The sequence below is a fragment of the Microcaecilia unicolor genome, chromosome 9 (assembly GCF_901765095.1).
Source record: "Microcaecilia unicolor chromosome 9, aMicUni1.1, whole genome shotgun sequence".
NCBI classification, from domain to species: Eukaryota; Metazoa; Chordata; class Amphibia; order Gymnophiona; family Siphonopidae; genus Microcaecilia; species Microcaecilia unicolor.
This window is the reverse complement of record NC_044039.1, coordinates 208608512-208630243: the sequence shown is the minus strand read 5'-3', so window position 1 is coordinate 208630243 and position 21732 is coordinate 208608512. Positions and strand designations below refer to the sequence as shown.

Sequence of the window (21732 nt, the reverse complement as noted above, 5' to 3'; positions counted from 1 at the left end):
TTGCAGTTTTAGATATATACCAGCAAGTTACACTGCTCAGATCAGCAGGGATACTATAATTGATCACTGTGGGAATCTTTCTGATATTGTTATCTATATAAATAAAATCCCCCTCAGACATTCTGAATCCCCCTCAGACGTTCTGAAGCTCACCTCACTCCAACTGTGGCTCCTGACCTAGGCTATTTGGACTCCCGCACTCAGCCACGCCCATCTGCGCCCTAGGCCACGCCCCATCTGGACATAAAAACCACTCTCAACGTTCCATTGACCACTGACGTCAATGAAGCCAGTTCGTTTGTTCGAAGCTCTGTAGCACAGTCTGTGGGCCCCGCCCTCGCGTCAAACGTAATGACGTTGAGGGCGGAGCACATTCAAGGAGCCAATCAGTAGCCGAAAGCAGGAGAGAGGGCAGAACGACGAAGAGGAGGCGGGTTCGAAGCTCTGTAGCACAGTCTGTGGGCCCCCGCCCTCGCGTCAAACGTAATGACGTTGAGGGCGGAGCACATTCAAGGAGCCAATCAGTAGCCGAAAGCAGGAGAGAGGGCGGAACGACGAAGAGGAGGCGGGAGAGAGGGCGCAATGTGGAAGAGAAGGCGGCCCGGCAGCGCTTCTACACACTACGAGGAAAACCTGGCTAGCGCCCGTTTCATTTCTTTCCGAAACGGGCCTTTTTTACTAGTATTTTATAAAGTATGCATGTAAACTTCAACAGATCTCCAATCCTGCCCCCAGGATACCTCCGCTCTGTTTGAGTGAATGTATGCACACAGAAGCTGTATGCGGGTAAGTACAAAGGTATGTCCGGAAGGCAATTTCATAAAAATCTATGCCTGCATGTAAAACATTTACCAACGGAAATTCCTTTTAAAATCACCCCCTGTAGGACTAGAACATGAAATGATGATTACGATTCAGCCTGTTTTTCAGGTAACTCACCAAAATGACTCCCAGACTCCAGAGATCACAGGACTCATCATAGCCATTATCATTCAGCAGCTCGGGGGCAGCATAATGTAGGGTAAAACAAGGTGTCTTCAGTGGCTGATTATCAGGTGGCTTTAATCGTGCAAAACCAAAGTCAATAATTTTTATTTCAGAACTGTCATTTTCATCTGTGAACAAAAAATTCTGGAACACAAAAAAACACACCAGTGATACAAGCAACCAGAGTTTTTACAGGAGAGAAGAGTTTATTAAAGAGATACAGAGAGGACATCCTAGTCAGTACATCACATATAGACAGAACAGGATCTGCCAACATACAGCCTACTCTAAAATGCATGAGACATGGATGTCCATATGCTAGTGACGTGAAGCATAAACATTCATTTTACAAACTGAAATGTTCAAAATTAAGAACGGGGGCAAGACAAGGGACATGGGTATATTTGTGGCAGCATAGGGGAGGTCTAATGGTTAGAGCAGTGGATTGAGAACCAGAGGACCCAGGTTCAGATCCCACTTCAGCTGTTTGTGATTTATTTACTTTTTTTAATTGTGATCCCTCCATGGACAGAAATATACCTACGGTATCTGAATATATACCGTTTCAATAGTCTTCAGGCTACTACTACTATTTAGCATTTCTATAGCGCTACAAGGCATACGCAGCGCTGCACAAACATAGAAGAAAGACAGTCCCTGCTCAAAGAGCTTACAATCTAATAGACAAAAAAATAAATAAAGTAAGCAAATCAAATCAATTAATGTGAACGGGAAGGAAGAGAGGAGGGTAGGTGGAGGCGAGTGGTTACAAGTGGTTACGAGTCAAAAGCAATGTTAAAGAGGTGGGCTTTCAGTCTAGATTTAAAGGTGGCCAAGGATGGGGCAAGACGTAGGGGCTCAGGAAGTTTATTCCAGGCGTAGGGTGCAGCGAGACAGAAGGCGTGAAGTCTGGAGTTGGCAGTAGTGGAGAAAGGAACAGATAAGAAGGATTTATCCATGGAGTGGAGTGCACAGGAAGGGGTGTAGGGAAGGACGAGTGTGGAGAGATACTGGGGAGCAGCAGAGTGAGTACATTTATAGGTTAGTAGAAGCTTGAACAGGATGCAAAAACGGATAGGGAGCCAGTGAAGGGTCTTGAGGAGAGGGCTAGCAGGTTTCTTATACATTCAGGTACAGTAAGTATTTTTTTTGCCAGAAAGAAAGAAAGAGCTGAAGTAGGATTTGAACCTGGTTCCCTTAGTATTCAGCCCTCTGCACTAACATTAGGCTTACTCCTCAACTGTGCACGGAAGTCCATTAAGAAGTTAATGGAGGGGGAGGGGGAAGATTGCAAGTTGTAATTTTAAAAAGTCATGGATGTTTTTTCTTCTTTGTCAAGCACTATGTCGTACATAGAACTATGACCAGGGAGACAGAAACAACTGTAGTTAATGTTTCTGGCTATCTGTGAGGAACCAGTTTGGTGCAGTAAAGTTGTTATTTATTATGTGTTGTAATAGCATCTATGAACCAATAAAGATATTTAAAAAAAAACCAGATTGTATACCATGAACATCCGTAGTTCCTGAAGCTGTTATAGAGCTCGGTATCCCTCCTAGTTTCATATTCAGGGGAGGGAGAGGGACAGTACACTGGGGGTTTACGGTGATTTGCCTTAATTCATTCAGTGGACAGCTGCTCAGTCAGAGCACCTTTCTGTAACCTGCACATGTCAAGTACCTGTATATAATATGTAACCGCTTTGTACCACAGAAAGGCAGCATATCAAATAGATTACTCTTCAAGTACCAGGTCTAAATAACAATGTCCATCTTGTTAGACATCCTTTCCCCTTCTGAAATCAGAGTTGCACATCAATATTTGTGTGTCCCCCTAGTCCCACCCAAAATACACCTATACCATGCTCACTTGCCATAAGGATGTACTGCAGTTTTAAATATCCATATCCTCGCTTTATAAAATTGATATTTGGACGACTTCTGGTTTGCGAATGGAAGAGGGAGGACGGAGATCTGGGAGCTCTGGCCTCTACTGCCCTATTCTGCAGTTATTTTCTATCCAGGTGCCTCTTTTCAAAGAGCAATTCTATTGCCTCTGCCTTGTTGAGTGCTGCAATCACCGTGAGAGCGATTTTCTTTTAGAATGACAGCCAGATCAATGAAAAAAGACCAGGAGAAATTCTCATTGCAGGGTGTGAAAATGGTGGACAAGAACGTGTCTTGATCTCCCTCTCCAAGTTCCGCATGGGTAGCTGAGATTATTACAGAGATGAACGCGGCTATGGAATCTTCCATGGAAAAACAATTTCAACGCATATTATACTGGACAGAATGGAAACAAATTTCACTAACCTTTCAAGAGATGTGCAAGTGCTTCAGCAGAGAATGAGCACTGCAGAGGACTCATTAGAAGATGTGGAGGATTGGGGCCCTCGGGTGCTACACATCTCACCATTACCCCCTTATGCTGAGCCCTCCAGAACCCACCAAAACCTTACTGCACCCAACTGTGCACCACTACAATAGCCCTAATGGGTGAAGGTGTTACCTATATGTGGGTACAGTGGGTTTTGGGGGAGTGTGGGAGGGCTCACACTTTCCACCACAAGTGTAACAGGTAGAGTGGGATATAGGCCTGGGTCCTCCTCTCTACAGTGACTCCATTAACCATTACACTACTCTAAGGACCTGCTTGCTGCTCTAATAGACTTGGCTAGAAGATCTGAAGCTGTCATAGAAGCTGGTAAGTAATATTTTAAATCACATCTTTGGGGGGTGGGAGGGGGGTCAGTGACCACTGGGGGAGTAAGGGGGGGGTCATCTCTGATTTCCTCCAATGGTCATCTGGTCATTTAGGGCACTTTTTGTGCCTTATTCATTCCAAAAACAGGTTCTGACCAAAACAAAGTTGCAGCCCTAAAAATAGGTTTTGAAAATATTGATTTGGACATTTTGAGAAGAAATTCGTCCAAATGCTTCTTTATGACATTTTTGGGACCTTTTTCTCTTTTGAAATAGTGTAACAAGTATAATAAGCCAACATAACCAGAATTGCTTTTCACTAAATATCATCCCTGTCCCGAACTACAGCACAATGTTTCAGATTACAAAGATGATTGCATTATTTCTTTTCCACAGTCACCACCCTATATAATAGGACAGTTATTAACCCTTCTCCTTCCCAACCATTCCCTCCCCAGCCCTCTATGGTGAGTCAGATAAAAAGTATTAAATATTCAGCAAAGTACTATCTGCTGTTGGTGATAGTCTTTGCCAAACCAAGGCCCAAATTTGATGAAACACTCTCCATCTCTTAGGGGAAACATTTTTGCATCTAACATTTCAAATTTCAACAGCTGCTAGAGTTCATTTTTCCAATACGTCATAGCGGAAGGGTCAGAATGCCTCCAGACATGTAAAATACATTTTTTTCTCCCAATAAAAAAGCTTTTTGGAATAGCTTACATTCTCCCCTTTGCAGAAAAGGCCGTCGCTCAACTTTATCAAAAAGCACAAACTTCATTGTAGTTTGAATTTGACAACTGATTATACTATTTAGAAAGACAACCATCTTTCCCAAAAAGATTTTATACTTAGACAGGCCCAATTGCATATGACCCAGATGAGTGTTTTCCATGAAGCATTTGGGGCACTCTCCAGTGAGGGATATTCCTGCCAAATGTGCCTGATAAAAGGACACACAGAGTTTTAATAAACATTTGTACTGCTGCTCTTGTAAATTAGCTGATCTGATAGCAACTTCTTCAGCAATTTCTGCAAATCCTCTCCTGAAACATCTAATAATTCTATCAAATCCCAGTTATCTACCAATATGACAGGGTCCCAATTTGCCGAAGATCCCTGAGCCACTTCTTGATATAATGTCACTGGGGCTCTTGTATCCCTGTTTAATAATAATATTTCCTACAATGTATTCCATTGATTTTCTGTTACATTTGTGATCCCTAAAGTATGTATATAATGCTGAACCAGAAAAAGGTATACCAATCTTCTGGGCTTAAACTAAGGACTTGTCTTACTTCATCAAAAGATCTGCATTTACCTTGGTCCATTAAAAAAGCAGCTTATCATTTGTTTTAACTTTTGGTGGTTCTGTATTTATAATATTGTTAAATTTGAAACGACAATAGCGGAATGGCAAAACGATTTCAATAGTTTCAAGAAAGTATGGAACCCATTGGTAAAATTCAATAAGGCATCTTCTTCTACTTTAAATAGGAGCAACGTGATGAGATATGCTGTATTTTGTTTATATTGTTCTGTTATGTAATGTTATATAAAATTCAATAAAAAGACTGAATTCAAACATCAGATAATCAATTCGCACCCCCCCCCCCAAAATCACCACTGTAAAAACTCCCTCTGAGAGTCAAAGCGCCTAAATCCACATTACCATTTAAGGGAAGCAGGGAGGTCACTCCTACATTAATCTTCATCATTTTACAAAGCCCCTGCCATCCTTGCCGGGTGGAGGTACAAATCATATGCACAATAACTCCATCAATAAGGGATAGCCCAGCAGCATGTAACACATAGACCAGGTCTAATGAAGCCACCACCTGATGCTCAGGGTCGGGGGTGGTGGTGAAATATTACATTCTTTTAATCCAATCTACCAAATGTCTTATTTTATATATATATATATATATATATATATATATATATATATATATATATTCTCATCTCCAACATTCTATGGTCTTGCTGCCTGTGTCCGTGGCTTTTCCCTGAGTTGGTCTGCTGCTAGGCTCCGTAGATCAGGCTGATGTCACCGTAGCCATTGTGGCCACACCCCTGGGGGGCGGGGCTGTCATGGGAGTGGCTGGGGCACGTGATGTGGGCTTGCGGCGAGTTGAAGCCGACCATGCAGAGCCTTGCGGACGTTCTGTTCAACCGCCTCCTGCACCCTCCCACAACAACTCATTCCTTACTGAGTCCGACCGGAGCCAAGGATTTCGTTGAACCAGTTCAGCAGAGAACAGAACTCTGGCTGAAAAGTTGTTTTTCTTTTGTTCTGAGCCAAGGAGAAAGTTTTGTGTTCAGGTTGTGAGGGCGATTTTTCGAGTGCATGTTAACTGAGGGAAATAAACTCCAGGCAAAGCGCAAGTCGCCGTTTTTTGTTTTTCCGGAGCAACACTAAACGGAAGATGCAAGATGACTGGGGGCACCCGGGAGGCTGGCGTGTGCGACGGAGTATCAGCTCTCCGGTATGTCGGGAGTTGAAGGGGCACTTTTCGGTGGCTGCTGCCCCTGCTGTTCTCCACAGCGGTTTTCTGGAGGTTTAGTGCCGCTGAAACAGACTTTTCCATCCAGGACGAAGCACAAATCTTGGCAGCTCAGATAAGGAAGCTGGTGGCAGAGGAACTACTCACTATACAGGTCTGTGTGTGCCCACACCCTGTCCTGGTCCTGGCGCTTTGGTGCCAGGGTGCAGTTAGAAGGATGGGGGTGGAGAGAGAGAGGTGAGGGGTTCAGATGCCAGGGTGCAGTCAGTGGGGTGATTGTCAAAAAGCAGAGGGACTACTGCCAAGGAGATCGTGGGATGTTTGGTGGAGAGAGGAGGGACTATGGTAGGGTGAAATCAATGGGTTGGGGAGTAGGGAGGCTCTGGTGCCGAGCTTTAACAGGGTAACGACCCTGGAACTGGGAGGGAGGGGGGAGCCCTGGCACACACTCTCTCTCTCTCACAGACACACTCACACCCAGTCTCACTCTCTCTCTGTCACACACACACACTCGCAGATTCACTCTTTCTCAGTCACTCTCACACACACTCTCGCAAACATACACACTCTGAGGAAAACCTTGCTAGCGCCCGTTTCATTTGTGTCAGAAACGGGCCTTTTTTACTAGTATGTGTGTGTGTATATATATATATATATATATATATATATATATATATATATGATAATCTTCAGTTCACAGCTCTATCCAGGAACAGGAGAACTACTAACAAACTACTAACAATTCTCCTTTTAGTTTCCCTTCTGTTAAAGTTTGTAAGAGATTAAAAATTCATTAAATGTTATTAGCATATTAACACAGGATTGAGGGTTACAGTGATCGGATAGTGGCTGCATAGAAGAGAGGGGGTGAGAGAGAGGCAAAGGCTAGATAGAAAGGGGCCAGAAAAGGAGGGAAGACGCTGGATTGGGGGTTACAGAGATTGGACAGTGACTGCATAGGTGAGCGGCAAAAGCTAGATGTAAATGGGACAGGAAAGGAAAAGGAGGATTAGGGGTTACAGAGATGGGACAGTGGCTGATAGAAGAGGTGGGGGAAAAAGAGAGCAAAGGCTGGATGAAAAGAGGACAGAGAAGAATAGACAATGGACTGGGGGTTACAGAGATGGTGGCTGGATGGAAGAGGTGGGGGGGGAGGGAGAGAGAGGGCAAAGGCAGAGGAGGGATAGGGACATAGAGATGTGATGCTGGGGGGATAGGGTGTTGCTGGATGGGGCAATAATAAAGATACAGACGGGGGATATGCTCAACATGGCAGGAAGACAGGGGTAGGGACACAGAGGAGAGTTGAAAGATAGATATGGACAGAGAAGAAATGACAAATGGCTCAGGAGATCCTAGCAAAAGAGTTAAGAGAAGACAGAGGAAAGTGAGAACCAGAGACGTGATTACAAAAATTAAATGACCAGACAACAAAGAGAGAAAAATGAATTTTATTTTCTATTTATTGATAGTGGCTTAAAATTGATTCTTATGAGTGAACTGAATTGAAAATGTTTTGGCCAAATTGGATAGCACTATTCAGCGGATATAAATCCAGCGCACATTAGTCGTGAGATCCACACTAAGTTAGTGTTTTGCAAAGAGTGAACGCCCTTTTCAGAATACCAGTTTAGTATGGATCATTTCGGTGACTAACTTTAGATGCCACTTATTGAATTCGGCCCTATATTAGCTCAGTGGGAATTCCAGCTACACGTGGCCCCTAATATACCTGCTTTGCACAGAGTCCAAATTTTTCTACCAATGGCTCTATGCTCTTTTTGGCCAAACGGATGGCCTACATATACCACGAAGTCAACATTTTATTTGTTTGTTTGTAGAAAACTCTACTCCTATAGACAAAAATGAGTGCTACATTTTGATTATCCCTTTAATATTATTTGAATTTAACTTAACTCCCAAGCCCTTACCACTTTTTAGGGTCCAGAGAACTCTTCACTACTAGGGACTTAACACCTTTTGGGATGACATTTCCAATACATCTAGTCCCTATAAATTTTGCTAAGTTGTGATCTGATCAGGAAATAGCAACCATTTCTGGTCAAAAGAACATAAGAATTGTCATACTGGGTCAGACCAAAGGTCCATTAAGCCCAGTGTCCTGTTTCAAATAAAGGCCAATATAGTTCATAAGTACACGACAGGATAAAAAAAGATACCCTAGGATCTCCTTGAACTTGCAACTCAGTTGAAATGGTCTCAGCCTGAACAGACCCAAAGAAGGGCCAATCTCCAACAGTCAAGAAGCAGGAACCAAACAACAGCAGAGATGACCAAGGACTAGTGCGGAGCCAAAACTGTCTCTTAAAAGACCTTTGAAGAGGTACACAATCACTGTGGGGATTCAACACGAGCAGTATTTTGGCAAAAGTGCCTGCATCAGAAGTCCCATAGTACATAATTCCAAAAGTGCATACATCAAATGCACAAAGTTGTGTTGTGTATGAGCTCACAAAGTGTAGCAACAAGTCTATAGGGAAGCTTAAAAAGCAATTTCCCTGAGCGGTAAAAGGCAGGTACAAACCCATTAGTTACTGCCTTCCATGGGTCAGTTCAACAGCATTTCTCCTCTATAAAGTAGTGGGAAGAATCAGCCATTACCTGCCAAAAACAAAAAAATCACGAAACAATAGACCATAAGTGTGGCTTTGCTCCTATGCTGTTGAAGAGAGGGATTAATGGGAAGATTAGGAGATTTCTTCTCTTCAAAGTCAGTTTTTGCTGATCTACAACAGGACTCAGGGTCACTCTCACAGGAGATTGTTGAAAGTTACGTCAAACCCTGAGCTGACCACCTTTAGGAGCAAAAGGAAGGTTCTTGTGGCACAGGCATTGGACAGTGATGGACAGCAAAAATCTTCTTTCCCCAAAGGTATCGACTATGACCTGGCGCCCCTTGCGCCAACATTAAACCTTAACTTCTCTGATGTAACTTCCTGTTTCCTCAGAGGTGGCCACAGTAGAGAAGAGGCCAGTGCCGGGAATTGTTGCTGCTGCCGCCAACTTTTGAAAAAAGGAGAAAGGAGGTAAACTCAGGGAAGGGGGTGGAGAAAGGAAAGGGGAACATGCCAGAACTTGGCCTTGTGGGGGGGGGGTGGCATCTCAACCCTGCCTCAGGCGGCATCTTGCCTTGGCCTGTCCCTGCTCGTTGTCTGCGTTCTTTGGATAAACATTTATTGGACATTCCTTCCTTTAAGTGCATTAGGCTTGAAGCTAACCATTCAGCAATGCTTCAGATTGCAGGCATAGCTATTTAGAATACTTTGTCCTTTGTCCGTGAGCGTGTGATAACATTGATCCTTCAGTTCAGGAAACAGCTAAAGTTGTTTCTTTTTGCTCAGTCTTTTTCAGTCCGAGTCTTTTACTTACTGCTGCAAGATATTACTCTTGGTGGAGATGTGTTCATTTGTGATTCTTTGTTTATTATTATTATTTTTTTTTTTTTGTTACATTTGTACCCTGCACTTTCCCACTCATGGCAGGCTCAATGCGGCAGGCAATGGAGGGTTAAGTGACTTGCCCAGAGTCACAAGGAGCTGCCTGTGCCGGGAATCGAACTCAGTTCCTCAGTTCCCCAGGACCAAAGTCCACCACCCTAACCACTAGGCCACTCCTCCACTCCTTGTTGTGTGTAGTTGTGTGTATTCTGTTATGTTTTTTGTGTCTTTCACTATATATGTTCCAGATGTACACGGCCTAGGACAATTGGATATTGTGGTTTAGAAATGTTTTAAATAAATAAATGCATATACATATCAAGTCAATTCTGAAATGGAAAAAATGGGGCCAGTCTGTATAGTTATACATATATTTGCATATGAATATTCCATGGCACCAGTAGTGAGCTACTGAATACCCACATTCCATGTATTAGTATGGTAACTGAATATCACAGCTTCTACATGTAAGCAGTGAATATCAGTGTTATATATATGGCCATTACATCCCAGGTTATCCCTGATTTTCTTTTCGCCCTGAACCAAACATTTAAACTATATGTATAGGGGCTAAATATCGGTACCTATATGTATTTGTGATTTGTGACCTAACATCTCCGCATAGCACTATACATATAATGCCATCAGATTAAAAAAAAAATACAATTAGACATTCTGAATTTGTCCAAACATTAAAGTATTGACAAGGCATATATGTGAAGGATGGACACCTAGCACAGCCTATCAGGAGAGGCAGTAGCAACCAAAAGTGGAAAAGATCCAACATGCAGTAGGAAGGGCAGCTGGAAGGAGTAGCAGATGGAAGAAATGAACTGTACATGCCCCATCATGTGAATATTAGGGGGCCAAAAAGCAGAGAAGACAGAAAATGTGTAGTACAAATGCATCAAACTTCCAAGAAGACAAGATCAACCTAGATAAAACTGCAGCAATGCTTCAACATATCCTTAGGCAACAGAAACTGGGCAGATCAAGAGTGCCAAATGGTCCTTCTCTGACCATTACCATGCTCCAAGTATGAACGTTGAATATTACTTCTCCTTCCTCAAACAGAACCCCAATGCATACTTCGGTTTTTAATGTAAGTCACCTACAGCTTTTGTTTGATCAGTGCATGCGGCATAACCACGAATTTGAAATTATGAATAAAATACTACTACACCATACCTCAGGTTTCAAATCTCTGTGGACCACTCCAACATCATGCATGTGGCTTACAGCTGAAACAATTCTGCGCATGATATAACTAGCTTCTGTCTCACTGAAGTGTTTCTTTTTTTTTATACGTTCAAACAGCTCTCCTCCTTTCAGCAGTTCCATCACTAGAAACGTGTGGAGCTACAAAGCAAAGATTGGTCATTAATACAAACTTTATGTAAAAAGAACCTAACAAAAACAAGACATGGTAGATGTCAAGATACCATTGTTTTCAAGGTCAACATTAATATGTAACAAATAGACCCATCCCATTGTCTTATTGGTAAGTACTGTATGCTGCTACAAGGAAGACTTGAGTTCAACTCCCAGGTCAGGATTCTGTTCCATTGAAGCTAGAGATGTTGCCGAGAAAGAATTCACAATCACTCCCTTTGCTCAACAGAGACACCCAGTGGTCACATGTAGCATCCAATTAGAAGGGCTCTTGAGAGGGCTGCACTGTGTGTGCTGGCTGGGATGAGTTGAGCAAATGATATAAAAAATGGGGAAACTAAGAATCTCGAAATGGTTGCAAGTGAAGACTCATAAGAAGTCTGTTTCATTAGATTTGGAAGCCCAAAGGGCAGAAGGAAACTGCCAAGGCAAAATACGAACAGCTGAAGCAAAAATACATAAATTAAAAAAACAAAAATAAACATGTTGTGATAGAAAGGAGCTTTTCCTGATGTTCCTTGTGATGCAAGTTTCTCTAAATAACTAAAAGCAATAAAAAAAAAAAAAAAATTATTCTCTGTTTCTATTTTTTTTTCTTTATATTTTGCCTAGTTTGCTTTGGGGCCCTGATCAGAATTATAGCATCAATATCATCCAAAGAAACTTTTTATGAAAGCAGATCATCACCAATTTCAATTTCAACATTTCTGATGTCAACATGAAAATCAGAAGTCCATCATAAACGATGTATCATAAATGTTATATCCAAAAAAAGCAATTCACAATCACATAGAAAATATTTTCAAAGGTAATGTTTATCTTTATTCACTGACAAGTTGGTACAGTGGGATTTGCAAGAGCTCAGGGAGCCAATTATTACAACTACTATAAAATTACTGTACCTGAATAGCTAGCTGAACTAACACTATTAATTTGTTCTTGATCAGTTTTGGAGGAGGTGGGACCCAGCAGGCAGGACTGTAGGTGGAAGACTCCTGCTCAGCTTGTTCCCTCTTAACTGAGTAGGAGCCCTCCACCTACAGTCCTGCCAGTACAGGTGCTATCACATTTTCAAAAGGGAAGAACAGGCAAGCTCAGGACTTCAGAGAACTTGCCTATTCATAGCAATATTGAAGAACCATCTCCTACTGGAAGCAATGCAGTTGGAGAACACCTGTTCAGCTTAGAGGGGACAGTGCACCCAGGGCGGCAGTGTGTGTCTCCTGGAGTCTTAATACAGCCAATGTTGGGCCTCAATCTTCTGCTCACGCTCAAGGCCTGCTGAACTTCCAGTTTTGGAGGGGGTAGGACCCAGGAGGCCTTGAGTATGAGAAGGTGCTAAAGGTTCAAAGCTGGTTGCAATGAGACTTCGGGTGATATATTGAATGCTGCATTTGTGCTACCCGGAAGGGGAAAGAAGGGATGAGAAGCCACTGAACACTATAGGACTGGGATGATAGAGAAGGAGAGAGATGCTTGACAACCCAGGGGGGGGAGGGTAGGATGATAGACACCTTGAGGGGGGAGGTATGAAAGGAGAGAGATTCTGGACATCTCTGGGAGATAGGGTAGGAGAGAGATGCTAGACATCTCAATTGGTAGGTAGGGAAGGGGAGATGTTGGACACCTTGGGGAGGGATGATGGACAGAGCAACAGAACAAATGACAGCAGATATGCTATTGATGCATGGGGGGGGAACTTGGGGGGGGGGAATGTTGTTTTTTAGGGGAGGATTTTGGTTTGCTGGGGTTTGCAATATTTCTTGGCCTTCAATGGGATGGGAAGAAGGGTTTAGGACCTGTCATATAAGATGAAAAAAATCTCTATACTACAAAGTCTCATGGTTTTAAATCACAGCTTCCCAAACTGTGATTTGGGACCCCAAATGGGGGGTCATGACCTGGACGGGCTCTCCATAGGTGCATCATTAATTTTGCACCACCAGAGGTGGGGAGGGGTCACACAATTTTATTTGGCCAGAAAAAGATCAAAAAGAACTGTTTTTAAATGGAAATCTCCCCTAGAAACCAGCAGACGTTATCAGGTAGATTCAGTGAACTGAATGTTACCCTCTTGTTGGTGGAGGTGTACATTGTACTTATGAAGGCCTGAACCAAGCAGTTTCAGTGCTGCTAAGTATCTGATATCTAAGAATTAATGTACAGACGATGAGAAGTGGAAATTTCTCTTTTTTCTGTAAATTACAATGATATTAAGCAGGCCAGGTGGAGCAAATACCCCCACCTCTTTCCCCCACCTTCCTCTGACCAAGCAAGTGAAAGACAATGAGCTCCTGCCATTTGTTGTCCATTTGCTGTTCACATGAATGTGTGTATTAGCCTTTGAGAGACTTTTAGGATGCAGATCAAAGGAAGTTCCAGGTGTAGGAGGCAGGGTTGACAGAGGAGAGAGAGATAGAAATCCTGTAGTAAGGACTGGATAAGAAAATATTATTGCAGAAGGTGGAGAATCTCTCCCTTTGAATATGGCCAAGAGACAGAATTCTTCCCCATGAAGTAAGGCTACTATCCAGGACAGAATTACCCTTTTACAATCACAATCAGGTAACACCTTATTTCCTTCTCTGCCTAGAACAATTCAAACACTATCTCCCTGGTCCCTGGAGTCAAAAGCAATAGTTCTATTGACAAGAGAAACATAACACCTCTATAGCAACTGGAAGCAGTAAACTTTTGTCTCCTATTTTAGAATAGGGGAGATATTAAATTAAAGGTTTGAGAAATGTATGTCCAAAACATTTGGACAACGGGCCAAATGCATCTTCAAAAGGAAATATAAACAGATGCTGTGTATTTTATTGATACTAGAGATCCTGACTGACTGTAAGGTGCTAACTAAGGGGGTGTGACAACCCCTCCCCCTTGTGCTCCCTTTTTGTCTTGTAAGGGAAAAGAAACTCTATATATTATGTCTTTGCCAGATAAGAAGTTGGTCAGTGTCTAGTGCACTCTGCCCCATGCCAGAGGATGGAGAGCCGGACCTGATCATTTCCATTGTCCTTTCATGTTTTTTCTCCTCTTTTCTATACTAGACTATACTTGAATATTTTCTTATTTTTTTATCCTAATCTCTGGATAATTAAATAAACCTGTGTTAACCCCAGGAAGCGCTTCCTTGGTCTCTTTTTGTCTTTGTTGCAGTCTAAATAGTGTTACCAGTTGTCTGGTTCTTTTAAGGTACCGGGGTCGAGGGGATTGCATTTGTGTGAGTAGTGCCCAGCCGTGATTAGAGACTCTGGAGGCATGGCACAAAAAGCACAAACACTCTCAACACCCAGTTCAACTGAATTAGTTACATGATGGGCAATTCCAGTAAGAGCAGGAACCAGATCTAACTCAACCAATAGGGAGCTATTGTACAAGTATCAGAATTCCCCAGCCTATCCTCCAACAGAAATCAGGAAACTTTCTTCAGAGGAAACAGACACAAATCTACTGCAAATATGTGCCACCTATGGAATATCTTTGTTGCAAGTTATTTCCTCAGTGGTTTCTAAGGACACTGGGGCCACAATCCCAGGGGTCCCACAGTTCCCAGAAAGCACCCAAAACACAAACCACCAAGATTCCTAATCAGTCCAGGACAGCAGAGTCAATAAACTAATAAGGTTTATTGTCAATACATTGAACAGTGGAGGAGTGGCCTAGTGGTTAGGGTGGTGGACTCTGGTCCTGGGGAACTGAGGAACTGAGTTCGATTCCCACTTCAGGCACAGGCAGCTCCTTGTGACTCTGGGCAAGTCACTTAACCCTCCATTGCCCCAGGTACAAATAAGTACCTGTATATAATATGTAAGCCGCATTGAGCCTGCCATGAGTGGGAAAGTGCGGGGTACAAATGTAACAAAAAAAAAACACAGTAAGAGTGAAAATATAGCAACAATAACAAGTAAATCAAACAGGTATCAATATTAAAACTAACTACATGTGTTTACTACCCTAGTAGTACCTGGGGAGTTCAGGAAATATAGCTGCTCACAGGTTATAAAATATGACTGCTAAGAGGGCCTCAGTGAAGAGATCCTCTCCTCTTCCTATCTGAGATTAAAGATTATCTCACAGCTAGGCGAGAAAAAAACTGTCACTTCTGTAACAGCGTTACAAAAACAAAAAAAAAAAGACAGTCACCATCTGCTGGCCAAACAAGGGAAATGCACTTCATGAAATAATACAGTTCACAGGCTTCGAAACCCACTGTTTCGCCACAGTCCCATCTATTGAAGAGGAGTCACAGCTATGGATTTTATTATTTATATGGATTTAGCTCACACCTTTTTTCAGTAATAGCTCAAGGTGAATTACATTCAGGTACGCTAAGTATTTCCCTGCCCTCTAGAAGGCTTAAAATCTAATTGTGCACCTGAGTCACTGGAAGGTTAAGTGACTTGCCCAAGATCACTTAAATGGATGCAAGCCAGTGCTCTATCTATAATGGAGGAGTAGTGTAGATGTTAGGGAACTGGGCTTCATCCAGTTCAAATCCTGATATCATCCTGCCATACTGCCTATACTTTCTGAAGTCATTAGGAGTCTTCTCTTCATGGTAGAAAAATAGCTGATTGAAATCAAATGGCTCAATGATAGAAAAATATTTGACCAATGCCATTCAACAGATATCACCGAAGGAGTTCCAGAAAAATGGAACTGAAGTAAGCCTGTACGAAGACAACAATACAATAAATTCCACATATTCCAGGTGCAATGCCCTAGAAAGGTCTTAAGAGTTCTGTTTATATTTTTTCTGTACCACAATTTTTTGAAAGTTTGCACAGTGCTTTAGGAATTCTGTTAAAGTTTTGGAAGGTGGTCTAGAAATCTTTCAAATAAATAAAATTATGAGCCAATAATGTATTGTTTTACATATGACACATAAGTACATACATAAGAACTGCCATACTGGGACAAACCAAAGGTCCATCAAGCCCAGCATCCTGTTTCCAACAGTGACCAATCCAGGTCACAAATACCTGGCAAGATCCCAAAAAAGTACTAAAACATTTTATGCTGCTTATCCCAGAAATAAGCAGTGGATTTTCCCCAAGTCCATTTTAATAATGGTCTATGGACTTTTCCTTTAGGAAGCCATCCAAACCTTTTTTAAACCCCTCTAACCTAACTGCCTTTACCACATTCTCTGGCAAAGAATTCCAGAGTTTAATTACATGTTGAGTGAAGAAACATTTTCTCCAATTTGTTTTAAATTTACTATTTTGTAGCTTCATTGAATGCCCCCTAGTCCTAGTATTTTTGGAAAGAGTAAACAGACGCTTCACGTCTACCCTTTCCACTCGACTCATTATTTTATAGACCGCCAGGCGGACGGTACTACACTCCTATCACGGTCCTTTTCCCTTTTACACATGGAATTTCAATCCATAGGGATGTGTTTTGATTCCTGTAGAATTTTCAATCTATTTGATTCAAGGCCCTCCTTAACATACAGTGCTACCCCTCCACCAATTTGATCCACCCTATCACTAGGATATAATTTGTACCCCAGTATGACAGTGTCCCACTGGTTATCCTCCTTCCACCAGGTCTCAGAGATGCCTATTTTATGCAATTTTTCATTTAGTGCAATATATTCTAACTCTCCCATCTTATTTCTTCGGCTTCTGGCATTTGTATATAGACATTTCAAACTATGTTTGTTGTTCCTATTTAAATCATCATGCTCAGTACCTGACAGTAGTAATTTGTAATCTTTTGTTTGATTTAACAGCAAATACCTGATCATGATAAACTTCATGCAATTTCACTATGTTAGGGTGTCCTTCACAGAGTTTTAAAGCTGTTACTTCTTTCTGGGTGTTCGCTTCCAGTCTAGAAATCAAAGCAATTGATAATGAATCGTTTTAAGTACATTTCCACACAGAAAAAAATGATACATTCCAATTCTGTATTCATATTTTACTTTTATTCCAACCTAGCTCTAACTGCAGAACACTGTGCCAGGGTTGTACTAATACAGGTAATTAAACTCCTAGAAATATGTCCTTTTAGAAACTTCCCTTTACTTTGTTAAATTTTACAAATCAACAGAAACATCTAATCTTTTGGGACTAGGAAGAATCATTGATTTATTATTTTGGTAGAATTGCATACCGTTTACTGATTATTTTTACTGCATACTCTTGACTAGTTTTCTTGTGCAAGCACTTCCGACAAATTGAGAAACTTCCTTCTCCTAAGGGCTTTTCTTTTAGATCCAGTTCATAATGCTGGTAAAATGGTGAGTCCTGTAAAAAGAACAGTTGCATTTTGTAATAGACAACATGTTTAACATGTCCGCTCACAGGACAAATCCCTCCTCTCGGTACCCTTCTCCACCACCGCCAACTCCAGGCTCCGCTCATTCTGCCTCGCCTCACCCTATGCTTGGAATCAACTTCCTGAGCCCTTACGCCAAGCCCCCTCCCTACCCATCTTCAAATCCTTGCTCAAAGCCCACCTCTTCAATGTTGCTTTCGGCACCTAACCTTTATACCTTTCAGGAAATGTAGACTGCCCCTATTTGACTGACTGTACATTTGTCTTTTAGATTGTAAGCTCCTTTGAGCAGGGACTGTTCTTCTATGTTAAATTGTACAGCGCTGCGTAACCCTAGTAGCGCTTTAGAAATGTCAAGTAGTAGTAGTAGTAGTTTAACAAATATACAAAATAAGATCAGAGTAGGTATTAGAAACTGGTTGTGCTCTGAATGCCAAAAGCTGTTTTGTTTCCTTAATTTTCTTTATAAATTACTGATTATCTGCTTTGTATCAAAATATCTAAAATAAGTCAGCAAGTCAGACTAAGGACAGTGAGACAACCTTAAACTTCCCCACTGTTACAATACATTACAAGTAGTGTATACTTTCTCACTAACAAAAGTACCCTCACTTAGGGTCTCTTTTACAAAGGTGCAATAGTGTTTTTAGCGCGCACTAAACGTTAGTGATGTCCATATATTCCTGTGGAGGTTGCTAACGTATTAGCGTGCACTAAAAACGCTAGCGCGCCTTTGTAAAAGAGGACCTTAATAAGACACTTTCAGAATGTTTTCAACTTTAAATATATCCTGCTTAATATTACCTTCATCATAGCGCTTCTGGCAATAGATGTAACTCCAGGCCGTTCAATACCCAAGTGATATGGAACAGGGTCTGAAATGGCCGCATTGCGGTTAAACAAAATAGATGGTGCAACAAAAGAATATCCCTAAAGAATAAAAATAGAGGATGCAAGTGAGTTTCTGTAATCCAGCAGGTTTCAAGCAAATTAACAGCGTCAAGCACTAAAGAAATATTATTGTGGTTAACTAAAAATCAATCAACTAAAAATGGATAAATGTACAAACATTAATATACAACTTCTCTTCCTAAAGCAGGCCTTGGACATTTTTCAATTGCTAATCAACTGAAAAATGAAACATTCTTAGTCAGATTTAAACTTGAAGTAACAAGTCTTACGCTTATCCATTAGATACAGACACATTTATTTTGATTATTTATGCAAACAGATTCAACAATAAATATACATGTATGAAGAAGTATGTGAACCTTTAATTCAGTAACTGTTTTAAGTGTATTCACTGGATAACAGATATTATAATCACACTAGTGTCTTCAGTTTTCATCAAGGCGGCCGATCATGGAGACTTAATACAGCAAGGAAGAAACACAGCAGTGCTCTTCTGTAGTGAAAAGTTAGCATCTGAGAATGAAGATCTATTGCAGCTCATAATTATCCGCAGCCAATGGAAGAGCCCTGAAGACACCATAGTGTGACCTTCATGTCTTCTCTGAAAAGTCTACTAGGCAGGTAATGCATGACAAGTGAATACCCTCTAAAGAAGGCAGCCCATTGAGACTGAGGGCAATCAAGTGTAGGCACAATATTAGCATCACTGCACCTCGCCAGAGGGTTTGTCCAGGTAGCCACTTGGTCCGCCATGGTAGCGGGGAAATATCTCAGCTCAAAGAGCCACACAAAAACACTAAGTCTGTCAGTTCCAAAGCATCTGACTTGGCCGCATCAGGACTTGGTTGAAGCTCTGGTCTAGGGTATTGACTATCGACTACTGTTTTTTCTCTCTACCACTGAATCAAAAGACACCAATTCTCTAGCTCTCACAAAGAAACTGTGTAAGAACAGAGTGAGAAATAGGTACCTAGACTGGATGAGGTAAGAGCTATGGGTGTTAAGGAAACCAGGAGAGTTAACATGGCGGATCTGCCCCATGAGAGGAGTAAACTTGGTAGTAAGAATTAAACAACGGCATCTACCACACACCATTGAATAGGTGGTGTAGTGCCAAGAACTCTCGTCACAACACCACAATATCAAACCCAGACAGCGAAGATACATACCTGTAGCAGGTATTCTCCGAGGACAGCAGGCTGATTGTTCTCACATGTGGGTCAACGTCCGCGTCAGCTTGGGAATTGGCAATTTTTCAGGCAAAAATATATAAAAAGTTTTGCCAGAGTCTTCTGGCGTACATGCAGCGTGCATGCGTGGCTGTCTTCCCGCCTGTCGCGTGAGCATTCCCGCTCAGTTTAATCAAAAAGCAAATAAACAACAAACAACTCCAAAGGGGAGGTGGGTGGGTTTGTGAGAACAATCAGCCTGCTGTCCTTGGAGAATACCTGCTACAGGTATGTATCTTTGCTTTCTCCAAGGACAAGCAGGCTGCTTGTTCTCACATGTGGGGTATCCCTAGCAACCAGGCTCACTCAAAACAATGAACATTGGTCAATTGGGCCTCGCAACGGCAAGTACATAACATCGATTGACCTGAAACCATAAACAACTAACTGAGAATGCAGCCTGGAACAGAACAAAAATGGGCCTAGGGGGGTAGAGTTGGATTCTAAACCCCAAACAGATTTTGCAGCACCGACTGCCCAAACCAACTGTCGCATCGGGTATCCTGCTGAAGGCAGTAGTGAGATGTGAATGTGTGGACTGATGACCATGTTGCAGCCTTGCAAATCTCCTCAATAGAGGCTGACTTTAAGTGAGCCACTGACACAGCCATGGCTCTAACATTATGAGCCATGACATGGCCCTCCAGAGTCAGCCCAGCTTGGGCATAAGTGAAGGATATGCAATCTGCTAGCCAACTGGAGATTGTGCATTTTCCGATGGTGACTCCCCTCCTGTTGGGATCAAAAGAGACAAATAACTGGGCGGACTGTCTAAAGGGCTTTGTCTGCTACACGTAAAAGGCCAATGCTCTCTTGCAGTCCAAGGGTGCAAACTGCTTTCGCCAGGGCGGGTATGAGGACAGGGAAAGAAAGTTGGCAAGACAATTGACTGGTTCAGATGGAACTCCGACACCACCTTTGGCAGGAACTTAGGGTGAATGCATCGGCACCTCCTGAATAGAGGGGGAGCGATCCTCTCGGCGCCGATGCTTCTCGGGTGCCGAATCCCTCGACGCCCCGGAGCTCCCGGCACCGTATGTCGAAAGAGATCAATGATGGTGCTTCTTCGCCTTCGCTTGATGCCCGTCATCGAGACTCGTCGGAACCGATGAGGAAAACATGGAATCCTCACGTTTCCTTGGGGCTGGGTCCAACTAAGGTCAGTCCCAGGGGGGCCTGCATAGTAGGAGGCCACGAGACAGGTGGAAACCCACTCGATGTCTCACTGCTCCCAGCACAAGTTGGTCATTCCGCAGCCATTACCTTCACTCCCGATGTCGATGTGTCCCTCGATGTCGACGTCGAAGGACTGGACTGAGCCCCAAAAAGCTTCTCACGTTGGGCGTCTCAAGACGCTTGGGTCCGTTTCTTCATACGAAGACACAGACTACAAGCGGCTGGGCTGTGGTCGGGCCCAAGGCACTGGATACACCAAGCGTGGGTATCGGTACCCGAGATAGTCCGGTTGCACTGCGTATAATGTTTGAAGCCGCTGGGTGTCTTCAATGACATGGAAGAAAAAACAGCTTTGGCGAAATCAAAAGAAAAAAGGGCACAAAAAGAAGGGAGCAACCCAACCACGCAGCCTAAGCCGGCTGCATTGAAAAAACAAAGGAAACTTAAAAAGGGGCAAAAAAAGTAAAGAAAAAAACTACGGGAATTTTTTTTTAACTGAAAATTATCACTACAAATGAAAGAAAACAGACAAAACCAATGCAGAAAAGTCTTTCCTGGGCCTAAGAGGAGCGGGTAAAAACTCGACCGCACCTCACCGCGGAGAAAAAAATAACTGAGCAGGAACGCTCACGCGACGTGCAGGAAGATGACCGCGCATGCGCAGTGTGCACTGCACGCGCGCCAGAAGACTCTGGCAAAACTTTTTATTTATTTTTGCTTGAAAAATTGCAGATTCCTGGCCCGACGCGAACGTCGACCCACATGTGAGAACAAGCAGCCTGCTCGGATAATGTTTCTAATAGAAATCATGCAATGTGTACCAAAATATAGGAAGTGGCAAACAGGACAGAAAGCCTGGTTTACCACATAACAGACTCTGAAAAAGGATAGCATAGAAAATAAAGCCCCCCACCGGAGCCTCAAATGGAAAGCTGCCCAGAGATGAAGAAGTTGCCCTGTACGTTAAAATCCAAGCCAGAGCAAGTACTACCCGCTGGATAGACAAACAGAAAGTTAAACCACAATAAGAGAGTAAGTAACAGATGCTTGCTGTTTCCTGAGGTGAAGGTGTTATGGTGAA

General features: G+C 42.5%; 1 protein-coding gene across 1 annotated transcript in view; it reads right to left on the bottom strand.

Moving 5' to 3' along the window:
- RPS6KA5 (ribosomal protein S6 kinase A5) overlaps window positions 1-21732 on the bottom strand; it is a 183826-nt gene that overhangs the window by 20152 nt on the left and 141942 nt on the right. The window contains exons 10-14 of the mRNA XM_030215299.1: window positions 18139-18264; window positions 17170-17303; window positions 16794-16887; window positions 10840-11010; window positions 940-1131 (exon numbers count right to left, since the gene is read on the bottom strand). Of these exons, the coding sequence (XP_030071159.1) occupies window positions 940-1131; window positions 10840-11010; window positions 16794-16887; window positions 17170-17303; window positions 18139-18264 (717 nt within the window). The remainder of the gene's footprint in view (window positions 1-939; window positions 1132-10839; window positions 11011-16793; window positions 16888-17169; window positions 17304-18138; window positions 18265-21732) is intronic.